This window comes from Brachyhypopomus gauderio, chromosome 13 (assembly GCF_052324685.1).
Source record: "Brachyhypopomus gauderio isolate BG-103 chromosome 13, BGAUD_0.2, whole genome shotgun sequence".
Classification (NCBI taxonomy): Eukaryota; Metazoa; Chordata; class Actinopteri; order Gymnotiformes; family Hypopomidae; genus Brachyhypopomus; species Brachyhypopomus gauderio.
Window position 1 is genome coordinate 8,516,319 of NC_135223.1, and position 15,201 is coordinate 8,531,519.

At 44.1% G+C, this 15,201-nt stretch overlaps 1 protein-coding gene across 5 annotated transcripts in view; it reads right to left on the reverse strand.

Annotated features, from left to right (window-relative positions):
- The window catches only part of chd4b (chromodomain helicase DNA binding protein 4b), a 55,770-nt gene that overhangs the window by 13,783 nt on the left and 26,786 nt on the right, over positions 1 to 15,201 (reverse strand). For 3 of the 5 annotated variants that reach the window (XM_076970643.1, XM_076970644.1, XM_076970642.1), the window contains exons 17-30: positions 14,025 to 14,162; positions 13,497 to 13,618; positions 12,951 to 13,124; positions 12,127 to 12,268; positions 8,177 to 8,308; positions 6,183 to 6,300; positions 5,537 to 5,661; positions 4,975 to 5,067; positions 4,580 to 4,721; positions 4,270 to 4,439; positions 3,946 to 4,132; positions 1,949 to 2,035; positions 1,628 to 1,719; positions 1,150 to 1,283 (exon numbers count right to left, since the gene is read on the reverse strand). In XM_076970643.1, coding sequence (XP_076826758.1) covers positions 1,150 to 1,283; positions 1,628 to 1,719; positions 1,949 to 2,035; positions 3,946 to 4,132; positions 4,270 to 4,439; positions 4,580 to 4,721; positions 4,975 to 5,067; positions 5,537 to 5,661; positions 6,183 to 6,300; positions 8,177 to 8,308; positions 12,127 to 12,268; positions 12,951 to 13,124; positions 13,497 to 13,618; positions 14,025 to 14,162 — 1,856 coding nt within the window. The remainder of the gene's footprint in view (positions 1 to 1,149; positions 1,284 to 1,627; positions 1,720 to 1,948; positions 2,036 to 3,945; positions 4,133 to 4,269; positions 4,440 to 4,579; positions 4,722 to 4,974; positions 5,068 to 5,536; positions 5,662 to 6,182; positions 6,301 to 8,176; positions 8,309 to 12,126; positions 12,269 to 12,950; positions 13,125 to 13,496; positions 13,619 to 14,024; positions 14,163 to 15,201) is intronic. The other 2 variants (XM_076970646.1, XM_076970645.1) reach the window with 1 other exon arrangement.

Sequence of the window (15,201 nt, forward strand, 5' to 3'; positions counted from 1 at the left end):
GTGCAAGATGGGTAAAATTGAAACAGAGCTACATTTCCTGACAGAATGCCAAAAATTCACTGATATTCGAAACAAATTTTACATAAAATTCATCAATAAACACCCCGCATTCAACAGCCTATCTGATCTAGAGAAACTCCCCTACCTACTAGGAGAGCACAGAGACTGCTGCCCACTCGCAGCACAATACGTCATGGCCTGCCACCGTGAGAGGGACAGTGAGTGATCACACACACACACACACACACACACACACACACACACACACACACACACACACACACACACACACACACACACACACACACACACACTCCATGTCTTTGATGTATGTAAATATACATGTGGTTCCCCTTCTTACCTCCTTATGTGTGTATTATTTGATTTCAACTTCTGATTTTATTATTTAATTAGGGAAATGTATTTATGTGTATGTATATATTTATTTTACCTGTTGTTTAACAATTTTGCAATGTTTAGAGTTGTGAGCCCAACTTTTATCTAGTGTTACTAGTGTTGTAAGTGTTCAGTGTTACTAGTGTTGTAAGTGTTCAGGCTTTGGCAATACAAATGAAGCAATATTTGTCATGCCAATAAAGCACCTTGAATTGAATTGAATTGAATTGAGAGAGAGAGAGAGAGAGAGAGAGAGAGAGAGAGAGAGAGAGAGAGAGAGAGAGAGAGAGAGATTGATCTTACAATTAATCAGATTACAAAACAGCTATTTGGAACACTGGGACTGAAATGAAAGGTCAGAGTATATTAGTGTTATTCTTTCTCACTGCAACCACTGCTGCAAAGGAGACTGACAACAAACCCACTTCTTAATTCTCTCTCTCTCTCCATCACACACACACACACACACACACACACACACACACACACACACACACACACACACACACACACACACACACACACACCACTCCCTCACACAGGAGGAGTACTACAGGTGAACACACACACACACACACACCACTCCCTCACCCAGGAGGAGTACTACAGGTGAACACACACACACACACACACACACACACACACACACACACACACACACACACACCACTCCCTCACACAGGAGGAGTACTACAGGTGAACACACACACACACACACACACACACACACACACAAACATGGCTCAAACTTACTTGAACTCTTTCTCTGACTTGCCCCTCAGGTCTCTGACCAACCACTGTGTGGTGAAGGCATCCTGGGGGGGCATCCCATAACGCATCACTGCATTCAGGAAGGCCTTCCTCTGCCGTGCATTAAAGCCCAGCACCTGTGTGTGTGTGGGGGGGGGGGGGGGGGGGGGGGGGTCATGATGCGACACAGACGGAGGGATGCACACGTTTATAACGTATGAGCACTGCATGAGTTCTACCCTGAATGGGCTGTGATGAACACAGTCGTGTGTGTGTGTGTGTGTGTGTGTGTGTGTGTGTGGGGGGGGGGGGGGGGGGGGGTCGTGATGCGACACAGACGGAGGGATGCACACGTTTATAACGTATGAGCACTGCATGAGTTCTACCCTGAATGGGTCGTGATGAACACAGTGGTGTGTGCGTGAGATGAGCTATGCTGGAAGCAGAGAGGAGGGTTTAGGATACTGAAGGTGAAGCTGACCTCAATGTTACCCCCCACTCTGGCCAGTAGGGGGGGTAGTGGCTTATCTTTATCATTTCGCAAGCCCTTTCGGTTTGGCCTCCGAGAGTTAGCTGCACAGGAGACAGAACAGGATGTAAAGGAGGTCAGTACACACACACACACACACACACACAAATACACACACGAATACACACACACACACACACACACGTACATTATTCTCAACACACTCACATACATTCACAAATACAACACGCACACGAGCACGCATGCACACACACACACACACACACACACACACACACACACACAATCACACACACACACACGTGCTTATACCTTCGGAGCGCTCATCAAAGTCTTCATCTCCTTCCTCTGATGCCACTGAATAATCTGATTGGTTATCAGATTGATCATCCTGCCAATCTGAGTAGAGGACAAGGGGCAAAGGGAAAGACAATATGATGAGATGTATCTATGGTTAGTGTTAGTGTTATTAACGTTAAAAACCAGAATAAATCAAACACATACTACACAAAAGCAGCATCACACACTCTAGCTACACTAAGGTCTGTACTAGACATCTGTACTAAAGATCTGGATCAAATTCATTCCCACATTCATTGTTCAGCATTTGTACTGTAGCACTATCTCCATTCTGTGATATTCACTGTAGCACTATCTCCATTCTGTGATATTCACTGTCCAAACACCTTTTGCAAGGTCAAAATCAAGCAGTTTTCAAGCATTTTTACAGCCCATTGTCCATTTTCCAGCACCTTGTATATAAGTACACATACTCAAAATGACTTATTCAGTTTTTATCACACTAAAAGAGATGCTACCATGTTTGGTAACAGCAGAAGAATAAGTGCATTACTTAAACTTTTTGGCGTATTAAGATAGCTAAGCTAGCTAGCTTAATATATGCCTAAAACATAGGCAAGTTACATTAGGATTTGCTGCGGTAGCTAGCTTCGCTACCAAGCTAGCATATATTTAATTTAATGGTAGTTTAGTTTCAAAACGCACACATTTTTACGTCTTCACGTGCTCTCAAGTTTGTGCTGGAATTACAAGAGGCTGGTAGCTATTTGTTGTGAAATGGAATTCAAGTATTTTCGCCAAAATTCTAGCACTTTTCAAACATGGACAATGCAACATTTAAACATAAAATTTAATTTCATTTAAATTAAATTTAAACAAGCACCTGTACAAACCCTAGATATTACACTCTATTCTGTGATATTACACTCTCCTCCATTCCTGAGCAACTATCTAGTGCAGGAGTACTCAAATAGAAATGATGAGGGGCCACAAATGTTTTTCAATGACTCTAGGGGCCATTTATTGGGACCGTGTATGATAACGTATCATAACAATATAACATATAACATTTATAACATTTCCTTTTTATTCAAAACTAAATATTACCTAAAATAAAAATATAATTTGCATTTGGGCATAAATTAAAATTAATAGCTATTCATTATCTCTGAATCCGTGAATGGCTTCATGTGCTTCGTCAAAACCCACGCTACTCTAAGGGAGCATTGTGTTGCCGTTTGTTGTTTTGTCAAAGAAGTGTGGCGGATTCGGTTGGATGTTTCATATGATGCTTTAAGAGCATTTAATTTTGTTGTTCTGATCTCGGCGTTTTGCGAAATGTCTCTTCAAAATGCTTGAGTTTTGATTCATAGTGTCGTTTCACATTGCACATTTTTATTGCCGCGACAGTTTCTTGACATATTAAGCACATAGGGCGAGTACTGGACGGTGGTAGAAAGAACGCAAACCTTTCTGTCCATTCTGGCTGTAACTGGCGGTTTTCGTTGTCCAGTTTTTTAGGGGGGGGGAGCAAATTTCGGGCATGTCAATATTGCTCCGGTCGGTAAATGTGTTGCTGCTGCTATCTGTTTATTGTTGCTATGAAGGCAATGCCCAGCCTTGTCTTGAGATCGTGATGCATGATTTCAAAATAAGAGCGGATACCGCAATTGAAAAAAAAAAAATCATAAAAAAAAAATATATACTTTTCAAAACAGCTCGCGGGCCAGAAATAGATGCCCAATGGGCCTAAAAAGGCCCGCGGGCCGCTATTTGAGTATGGGGGGTCTAGTGTCTAGTGTTAAGACCAACCTGAGCTAAACTCTAGGATACGTGCTGCATAACGCACAAAAAAACACAACTCATGGCACAAACTCACACACACACACGCGCACACACACACACACTTTACCAGAGTACAGATGGTATGCTTGTTCTCGTGCACACACACGTGTGCTGCAGAACACACAGACGCAGTGTTGAGAGGAGCAGTAATATGTGGTCTGTACCCTGTCTACTACCTCGGTCCTCCTGCGAGCAGTCGTTGTAGTTGACGGGTTTGCGAGGGCGTTTGCCTTTGCCCAGGTGACGTGCCAGATCCTCCTGCTGCTGCTCGTAATGGTGTCGCAGCAGCTTCTCCCAGTAATCAGGGTCCACGCTCTCCTCCTGCTTAATGATCTCACGATCCACGTCCTCCTGACACACACAGGGCAGAGGGCAAGGGGCGGGGCTAGTGTCAACACTCTCAATATTGTAAAACAGTGACAGAAGATAAAGTATCATATTTTCATGAAAGGGCATGACACACACACACACACACACACATGCTGTACCTCGTCGTCCTCGTCTTTGACGACATACTGGGCCACCTTGAAGGAGCTGAGGTACTCGTTCATGCTCTGCAGCTCTGTGTCCTCTGTGGCGTCCTGGTTCCGGTCCAGCAGTCTCTCAATGGCCTTGTCATCATAATGGATCACACTGCTGTCTTCGTCTTTATTATCACCTGTCCAGGGCAGAGGAGCAAACATCACCCACCTGCTCATAAAGGTCACCAGCCTGGGCAAGGATAGTTCAGGAAGGCCGGGCTGGCGAGCGGCTGCTGCCCACGCCACGCTGTGGGTATTAGGGTAAACGCCACCTCACCCTCCCCTATCTCGTCCTTAAAGAGCTGCTCAGTGCCAAACTTCAAGATGTCGTCCAGTTCCTGTTTAGACATGGACCCGGCTTTAGAGCCCAGACCGGGCCGCACCACCAGGTGAGTCAACATCATCTTCTTCTTCGCCACCTACACAAACCAGAGATGAAAGACAAGCACAAGTGAATGAGAGTGACAGTGTGTTATAGTGAGTGTGATATTGTGTTATAGTGAGAGTGACAGTGTGTTATAGTGAGAGTGAGAGTGACAGTGTATGAGTGTGATAGTGATAATGTGTGAGTGAGAGTGACAGAGTGTGTGAGAGTGACAGTGTCTGAGTGAGAGTGAGAGTGTGATCAAACGTGCATATGCTGTGCACTGCAGCGTGATGATGACCTCTGACCTGTGTGATTCTCTCTTCCACCGATGCCTTGGTGACGAATCGATAGATCATCACCTTCCTGTTCTGACCTATACGATGGGCTCTGCTGAAAGCCTGAGAGAGAGAGGGAGAGAGAGAGAGGGAGGGAGAGAGAGAGAGAGGGGGGTGAGAGAGAGAGAGAGAGAGGGGGGTGAGAGAGAGAGAGGGAGAGAGGGAGAGCAAGAGAGAGGGAGAGAGAGTGAGAGAGAGGTAGAGAGAGAGGGAGAGAGAGGTAGAGAGAGAGGGAGAGAGAGAGAGAGAGAGAGAGAGGGAGAGAGAGAGGAAGAGAGAGAGAGGGAGAGAGAGAGGTAGGCAGAGAGAGAGAGGGAGAGAGAGGGAGAGGTAGGGAGAAAGAGAGGGAGGGAGGGAGAGAGGGAGAGAGAGAGAGAGAGGGAGAGAGAGTGAGAGAGAGGTAGAGAGAGAGGGAGAGAGGAGGAGGTAGGGAGAGAGAGAGGGAGAGAGAGAGGAGGAGTATACTAAGTACACTAGTTCTAGCTCTGGAGACCATACAGGTGTTCTTCCTGCAGTGGTCAGGTGTGGATACCTGGATGTCGTTGTGTGGGTTCCAGTCCGAGTCATAGATGATAACAGTGTCTGCCGTTGCCAGGTTGATGCCCAAACCTCCTGCCCTGGTGGACAGCAGGAAGACGAACTGTGGGGCTCCAGGTGCTGTGGAGGAAAAGAGGTGAAGCAGAGGTGAAGCCCCTCCCCCTGCACAGTGAAAGCAGTGTTCCCTGATTATAGCCCCTCCCCTGCAATGAAAGAAGTGTTCCCTGATTATAGCCCCTCCCCCTGATTATAGCCCCTCCCCTGCAGTGAAAGCAGTGTTCCCTGATTATAGCCCCTCCCGCTGCAGTGAAAGAAGTATTCCCTGATTATAGCCCCTCCCCCTGATTATAGCCCCTCCCCCTGCAGTGAAAGCAGCTGATTTCTACCTTTAGCATAGCAGCTTAACTGCAGTTCTACAAGCCATTCCTACTAGGGTCAGGGTCAGGGTCAGGGTTAGGGTTAGGGTCAGGGTCGGGTCAGGGTTAGGGTTAGGGTCAGTCCAGATCACCCTTTACCCACATCTGCCCCTTTTGGTTTAGGTGGGTTGTTTGTAAAGTCTCCATTAAACCACAGTCCACTTGCTGAAACACTGTGTACCTGTTTTCCTGAGGGAATGTGTGTGTCCTCTGAGAGATTCTCACCGTTGAACCGGTCGATGGCTTCCTGTCTCATCACACCAGTCACACCTCCATCAATACGCTCATATTTGTAGCCATCATGCTCCAGAAAGTCCTCTAGCAGGTCCAACATCTTTGTCATCTGTAGAAGATAAAGACTCTTTAAAACACAAGCGTGTGACTATAGTGTGTTTAGTGTGTATAGTGTTTGTAGTATGTGTGCGTTTCTGTAGTCTGTGTGTATAATGTGTAGTAGTGTGTATGTAGCATGTGTGAAAATGATCACTTTGTGTGGTGTGTATAGTGTGTGTAGTGTGTTTGTAAAGTGTGTATAGTGTGTGCAGTGTGAAGTGTGTATCTGAAAGTGTGTATCTTTGTGGTGTATATCTAGTGTGAGTAGTGTGCAGTGAGTGTGGATAGTGTGTATTTTGTGTGGGTAGTTTGTACTGTGTGACTAGTGTGCACTGTGTGTGGGTAGTGTGTAATGGGTAATGTGCAGTGTGTAGAGTCTAGTGTGTAGAGTGTAGTGTGTAGAGTGTAATGGGTAATGTGTAGTGTGTAGAGTGTTGTGTGTAGTGGGTAATGTGTAGTGTGTACAGTAGGGGTGTATTCAACTAAGGATTTTCATAGTCGAATCTGATTCGTCAGCTTTTCCCTTTAGTCGACTAATAGTCGAATCGGGTTTATTATTTTTTTTTTATTTACAGCACCTTAAACGGGATCCCGTTCTCATTCAGGACATTTTACCTCTTCAAAGTAAAAACCTAAAACAGTCAGATAAATGAATAGGCTAAACATGGTAGGTTGGCTTTATTCAGCTTTTATTTATTTACTTATTTATTTTTTAATGAAACGTTAGAGAACATTAACCGTTAGTGCGCATTGCGCATATCGAACTGTCAGACAGGCACTGTGCAAAATGTCAAAAATATTTTAAATAAAATATGCCTGCCTGAAAATATTAAACAATTGCCACACAACAGCAAAAGAATACAAGGAAAGGTTCAAGTAACGGGGTTTAAAAGCAAACAACAACAAAAAATGTTTATAGGCCTACTTACCGAGACGCACCGCGACGAGACGACACGACTGAAACTACAAACGTTTTTTTTCGCCTTATGTGTTTTAAATGGTACGCCATGTTGGTTGTTGTCGTGCGAAATGAAAGACGTTGATGACATAACTTGCACTTTACTTTGTTTGATTCATCTTTGTTTTTCAAAATACTTTAAGTTTTTTAGTAGCCATTATAATCTCGGCAGATGCTGCGCGTATTCTGTAGCGTGTTCAGCTCCGCTCGTTTGGATTGTGCAACAGCAGGGTGTGATTTATTAATGTGTAGTAAGGAAGATGCCTATTGTTAATGCGCAAACATCATTTTTAAATATTTATTAACAGAAATTAGGATTATTTTATTTGACAAAAGGTTATATATAACGAAAACAAAGACATTTCATGCAACAACTAATGCTTAGCTGCATCCTTGGGCACCTCCATTCAGTTAGAATGGTACAGTCGACTATGACGTTCATAGTCGACTAGGGGGTATAGTCGACTATAGTCGAATCAGCGACTATTGCAGGTCACCCCTAGTGTACAGTGTAGTGTGTAGTGGGTAATGTGTAGTGTGTAGAGTGTAGTGGGTAATGTGTAGTGTGTAGAGAGTAGTGTGTAGAGTGTAGTATGTAGTGGGTAATGTGCAGTGTGTAGAGTGTAGTGTGTAGTGGGTAATGTGTAGTGTGTAGTGTAGTGGGTAATATGTAGTGTGTACAGTGTAGTGTGTAGTGGGTAGTGTGTAGAGTGTAGTGGGGAGTGTGTAGTGTGTAGTGGGGAGTGTGTAGTGGGTAGTTTGTAGTGTGTAGTGTGTAGTTTGTAGTGGGAAGTGTGTAGTGGGGAATGTGTAGTGGGTAGTGTGTAGTGGGTAGTGTGTAGTGTGTAGTGGGTAGTGTGTAGTGGGGAGTGTGTAGTGGGGAGTGGGTAGTGTGTAGTGTGTAGTGGGTAGTGTGTAGTGTGTGTACCTGTGAGAAGATGAGCACTCTGTGTCCACCCTCTTTCAGCTTCTTCAGCATCTTACACAACAACATCAGTTTCCCAGAAGACTTTGTGAGGCCCCCACCTTCATACATCCCATTGGGCATTTTAGGAGCTTCCTGTTAGAAATAACCAGTAGAAATCAGTTGGCAAACACAGAAATTAAATCCCTATTATCACTAGAGTTACTGGCAGGTTCTGGTTCTGATGGTTAGGTTAGTGGTGTTTCTTGTGGTTAGGTTAGTGGTGGTTCTGGTTGTTAGGTTAATGGTGGTTCTGGTTCTGATGGTTAAGTTAATGGTGGTTCTGGTTCTAGTGGTTAGGTTAATGGTGGTTCTGGTTCTGATGGTTAAGTTAATGGTGGTTCTGGTTCTAGTGGTTAGGTTAATGGTGGTTCTGGTTCTAGTGGTTAGGTTAGTGGTGGTTCTGGTGATTAGGTTAGTGGTGGTTCTGGTGGTGAGGTTAGTGGTGGTTCTGGTTCTAGTGGTTAGGTTAGTGGTGGTTCTGGTTGTGGTGGTTAGATTAGTGGTGGTTGTGGTGGTTCTGGTTGTGGTGGTTAGGGTTAATGGTGGTTCTGGTTCTAGTGGTTAGATTAGTGGTGGTTCTGGTGGTTAGGTTAATGGTGGTTCTAGTTGTGGTGGTTAGGTTAATGGTGGTTCTGGTTCTAGTGGTTAGGTTAGTGGTGGTTCTGGTTCTGATGGTTAGGTTAATGGTGGTTCTGGTTCTAGTGGTTAGGTTAGTGGTGGTTCTGGTTCTGATGGTTAGGTTAGTGGTGGTTCTGGTGGTTAGGTTAGTGGTGGTTCTGGTTCTAGTGGTTAGGTTAGTGGTGGTTCTGGTTCTGGTGGTTAGGTTAATGGTGGTTCTGGTTCTGATGGTTAGGTTAGTGGTGGTTCTGGTGGTTAGGTTAATGGTGGTTCTGGTTCTGATGGTTAGGTTAGTGGTGGTTCTGGTGGTTAGGTTAATGGTGGTTCTGGTTCTAGTGGTTAGGTTAGTGGTGGTTCTGGTTCTGATGGTTAGGTTAGTGGTGGTTCTGGTTCTGGTGGTTAGGTTAGTGGTGGTTCTGGTTCTGGTGGTTAGGTTAATGGTGGTTCTGGTTCTAGTTTGAAGTTTGAAGTTTGAAAAGTTTTTATTTCGGTTATGTGCTCCACAATCAAAAAGAATATATATACCAACAAAACAAACAAAACAACAACACAACCTCAGTTATAAATAAACCTGTCAGCAAAATACTAGGGCTGGACCCGAATATTCGGATATTCGGTCATTGAGTAGGTATTCGGTTTTTAATTTTGGTATTCGGATATTCGTGTTTTTTTTTCTTAGCTCCGCCTCACTCTAACGTTACAGTTCCGTTCAGGTTAATGGCGGTATATGAGAGGCAAAATGCATTAGGTATTAGGTATTTTTAATGTGTGTGCTCCGTTATTAAATTTGGCGTTTGTTTAGGCTTCCCTGTAATCTATAATAATTTAATATTGATTTCTTTTGAAGTTATTAAATGTTTGTTGTTTACAGAATGTTTCTCCCCACGTCTCATGTCTTTTTTGTGTTTCCCCCCGGATTTTTTCGCTGCGCACATCGGCCCAGTGTCCGCGGCGGCTGCTCCGCTGCGCAAGCCGGCCCAGTGAATAGCTGTGTTTTTGTGTTTTAGTACTTGGGTTATACTTGAAACAAAAAAAATCGTTTGTCCAGAAAGTATTTTATATTCTTAAACATTGTTAATTATATTACAGTGGACGAAAGTCATTGTAAACTGTGTTGTTGTTGGCCGATTTCAGTTTAATGATGTGCAGTGCGTAGCTAAATAGCTGTTTTTTGTGGTTTTGCACTTAAGCGGGAGGGGGGGCATAACACTCGTGACGGAGTTCAGCGCTATTTTCAATATTTTCAATAGCGCTGAAATAAATGCTCCGGTTTAAAATGAATTCTCCCGTCAAAATTAAGAAATATTTTTAACAATTCTGGGTCCGGATGGGATGGCATTTGGGTCCGTATACAGTTAATCAGGAATGAGATTGGGTCCGGACATGACTGCGTTCGGGTCCGGATCAGGACCGCGGTCCGCCAGTTGCCGACCCCTGGTTTAGAAACTATTTTATATTCTTAATATAATCCGTTTTTAATCCGTCTTATTTAAAAACGAAGCTTCGGATATTCGCTTCGAAACAGTGCCGAATATCCGGAGCTCAAAAAACGCTATTCGGGCCAGCCCTACAAAATACATATAACCGAAAAGGTATAGGTTGAAGCTTGTAGCTTATTTTACCTACCCTTTTTACATTAATCCATTCTCACAATTTGTATATCAAAGCCAAGTCACAAAATAAGATTAAATATATAATAAATAAATGAATCAGTATATAATCACTGTACAAGTTTATAAGAATTTACTATTTTACTCTTGTACATTTTTTTGAATTTACTTACTGAACTACACATTTTCATTTCCTAGTGGTTAGGTTAGTGGTGGTTCTGGTTCTAGTGGTTAGGTTAGTGGTTAGGTTAATGGTGGTTCTGGTTCTGGTGGTTAGGTTAGCGGTGGTTCTGGTTCTGGTGGTTAGGTTAATGGTGGTTCTGGTTCTAGTGGTTAGATTAGTGGTGGTTCTAGTGGTTAGGTTAATGGTGATTCTGGTTCTGGTGGTTAGGTTAATGGTGGTTCTGGTTCTAGTGGTTAGATTAGTGGTGGTTCTGGTGGTTAGGTTAATGGTGGTTCTGGTGGTTAGGTTAATGGTGGTTCTGGTTCTAGTGGTTAGGTTAATGGTGGTTCTGGACCATTTGATGGGGGGTGGTTAGGTTCAGGCAGGCTGGGCTCCTCCATTGGAGGTGTCTGTTTAAACCTTTATGTCTGATTAAACCTTTACATCTGTAAACCCTTTACACCTGTTTAAACCTTTATGTCTGATTAAACCTTTACATCTGTAAACCCTTTACACCTGTTTAAAACCTTTATGTCTGATTAAACCTTTACGTCTGTAAACCCTTTACACCTGTTTAAACCTTTATGTCTGATTAAACCTTTACATCTGTAAACCCTTTACGCCTGTTTAAACCTTTCTGTCTGATTAAACCTTTACGTCTGTAAACCCTTTACACCTGTTTAAACCTTTATGTCTGATTAAACCTTTACGTCTGTAAACCCTTTACACCTGTTTAAGCCTTTATGCTTGTTTATGTCTATCTACATCATTCAACATTTTATTTCATGTATTTATGTACTTATTTTTGCTACATCTAACATGACCTTTAGAATAAAGGCCTAATGAGATTAAGTTTATTATGATTTTTAACACTGTGGATGTTCACATCAAGTTCTATGAATTATTATTAAGATGTGGTGGAGAAGAAGAATATAAACAAGCTTTTTGTTAGGTGATGAACGCTAACAAGCTAACAATCTGCATTTCTTCTGAGGAGTGAACAAGCTAGAAAACATTAAACTAAAGCTGATATGGACCACTGTGTTTTCTTTCAACCACACCCAGGGTTTTTCAAACTATGCCAAAAAAGCCAAAAAAAAAGGGTCGCTAAAAAATAAATGATAATATATTTAATAAATTATTATATTAATGGATTATACTTTCACGAGTAACCGTAGCGCACGACTGCGTGAACGGCGGAGGCGTTTAAACTCGCCACACCCCCCCCCCGTCAACAACTTACGCTCGTCACCCCCCCCCCCCCCCCCCCCCCCCCCAACAACTTGGCTGGGTCACGTAAAAAATCATGGACAAAATGTGGGTCACCAGAAAAAAAGTTTGAAAAACACTGTCCTACACAACATTTAGTCACTGTGTTGCTTTATATAGTCTCTCAGCTTAAAACAGCACTGATCGCACAGAAAAAGCAGAAATAGACACTGTGAGCAAAAAGAAGAAATAAATGAAATAAATAAAACTAAAAGGAAAAAACTGTTCAAATGCAAAACAAAGGTACGTACATTAGCAGCGGTAGGGAAGAGGTAGGGGTGGTTACAACACTTCTTCAGGTCCATCACCACATTGAGCAGAGAGACTTGATTCCCACCGCCTCGTGTGTTCAAGGCCTCAAAGTTACGTGTCAATATATATTTGTAGTACTTTCTATTATGAGTACACACACACACACACACACACACACACACACACACACACACACACAATTCTGATTTCACATTTATTTTCTGGCTTATACTAATTATCAAATCCATGAGAAAATTGTTTTTTTGTTCTCTCGCCCTCCATGCCCCCCCCCCCCTTCTCCCCTCCCCCTCTCATCTCCCCCCTCCCCCTCTCTTCTCCCCTCCCCCTCTCTTCTCCCCTCCCCCTCTCTCTTCTCCCCTCCCTCTCTCTTCTCCCCTCCCCTCTCTCTTCTCCCCTCCCCCTCTCTTCTCCCCTCCCCCTCTTCTCTCCCCTCCCCCTCTCTCTTCTCCCCTCCCTCTCTCTTCTCCCCTCCCCTCTCTCTTCTCCCCTCCCCCTCTCTTCTCCCCTCCCCCTCTTCTCTCCCCTCCCCCTCTCTTCTCCCCTCCCCCTCTTCTCTCCCCTCCCTCTCTCTTCTCCCCTCCCCCCCCTCTTCTCCCCTCCCCCTCTCATCTCCCCTCCCCCTCTCTTCTCCCCTCCCCCTCTCATCTCCCCTCCCCCTCTTCTCTCCCCTCCCTCTCTCTTCTCCCCTCCCCCTCTCTTTTCTCCCCTCCCCCTCTCTTCTCCCCTCCCCCTCTCATCTCCCCCCCTCCCCCTCTCATCTCCCCCCCTCCCCCTCTATTCTCTCCCCTCCCCCCTGACTCACTTCTGCATTGAGCTGAGCTCCACGCGGACGATGAGTTCTGTTTTCGAGGGCATGTGTTTGAACACGTCTGCTTTCAGTCGTCTCAGCATATGTGGTCCCAACATTTCATGTAGCTTTTTGATCTGGTCCTCTTTAGCAATATCAGCAAATTCCTCCAGAAAGCCTTCCAGATTGCTGACACACACACACACACACACACACACACACACACACACACACACACACACACACACACACACACACACACACACATACACACAAATATATGTATATTGAATACAAAGCATCAGTCTCACACTCACACACATGCTCACATGCGCACACACACATGCTCTCACACACACACACGCTCACACACACACATGCTCACACACAGTCACACAGTAACACACACACACATGCTCACACACACACACACACACACACACACACACTCACACACTCACACACACACATGCTCACACACAGTCACACAGTCACACACACACACTCACACACACAGTCACACACACTCACAAACACAAACGCTCACACACACACACGTACTTGAATCTCTCAGGTGTGAGGAAGTTGAGCAGGTGAAACAGTTCCTCTAGGTTGTTCTGGAGGGGTGTTCCTGTCAGCAGGAGTTTGTGCTGCAGAGGGTAATTATTCAACACCCGGAAAAACTACAGAGGGCGAGAGAGATGAGGAAAGACAGGACGGAAATAATTAACTAATTCATGTGCATATGTTTAATTATTCAAGTATTGCACATAGGTATTATGTGTATTTTACATATTTTCCCTTGTGTGGTTTAATCGTTTTAGCAAGTTGTTGATTATAATAAAGCTATTTGAATTTGTGTGTATCGGTGTGTAGTTCTGAAGTGAGGGAGAGAATTAGCGGTTAAACAGGTACAAGGTACCAGGAGTTTAATAATACAAACACAGTTACTTTTGAGCCGCATCCTTTATCTTGGGGCTCAGTAATGTTTACTATCAATCCGAATTTATTTTGAATCTGAAGTATATTTTGAACTTTTCTGATCTGACTACAGGGTCAGGTAGAGTCAGGTAGGGGGCAGGGGCTTACCTTGGACTGGTTGTTTTTGAGTCTGTGTGCCTCGTCCACCACCAGACAGGCCCAGTCGATAGAGCCCAGGATGGCCTGATCTATGGTGATCAGCTCGTAGGAGGTTAGCAGAACGTGGAACTTCACAGACGCCTCCTTCTACAGGAAACAAACACCCAAACCACCAGCCAAATAAAGATCAACACAGGTTCACTCTCAGATCACTTCAACACAGGTTCACTCTCAGATCACTTCAACACAGGTTCACTCTCAGATCACTTCAACACAGGTTCACTCTCAGATCACTTCAACACAGGTTCACCCTCAGATCACTTCAACACAGGTTCACTCTCAGATCACTTCAACACAGGTTCACTCTAGGATCACTTCAACACAGGTTCACTCTCAGATCACTTCAACACAGGTTCACTCTCAGATCACTTCAACACAGGTTCACTCTCAGATCACTTCTACACAGGTTCACTCTCAGATCACTTCTACACAGGTTCACTCTCAGATCACTTCTACACAGGTTCACTCTCGGATCACTTCAACACAGGTTCACTCTAGGATCACTTCAACACAGGTTCACTCTAGGATCACTTCAACACAGGTTCACTCTCAGATCACTTCTAAACAGGTTCACTTTCAGATCACTTCTACACAGGTTCACTCTCAGATCACTTCTACACAGGTTCACTCTCAGATCACTTCAACACAGGTTTACCCTCAGATCACTTCTACACAGGTTCACCCTCAGATCACTTCAACACAGGTTCACTCTCAGATCACTTCAACACAGGTTCACTCTCAGATCACTTCAACACAGGTTCACTCTCAGATCACTTCTACACAGGTTCACTCTCAGATCACTTCAACACAGGTTCACTCTCAGATCACTTCAACACAGGTTCACTCTCAGATCACTTCAACACAGGTTCACTCTCAGATCACTTCAACACAGGTTCACTCTCAGATCACTTCAACACGGGTTCACTCTCAGATCACTTCTACACGGGTTCACTCTCAGATCACTTCAACACAGGTTCACTCTCAGATCACTTCAACACAGGTTCACTCTCAGATCACTTCTACACAGATTCACTCTCAGATCACTTCTACATGGGTTCACTCTCAGATCACTTCTACACAGGTTCACTCTCAGATCACTTCTACACAGGTTCACTCTCAGATCACT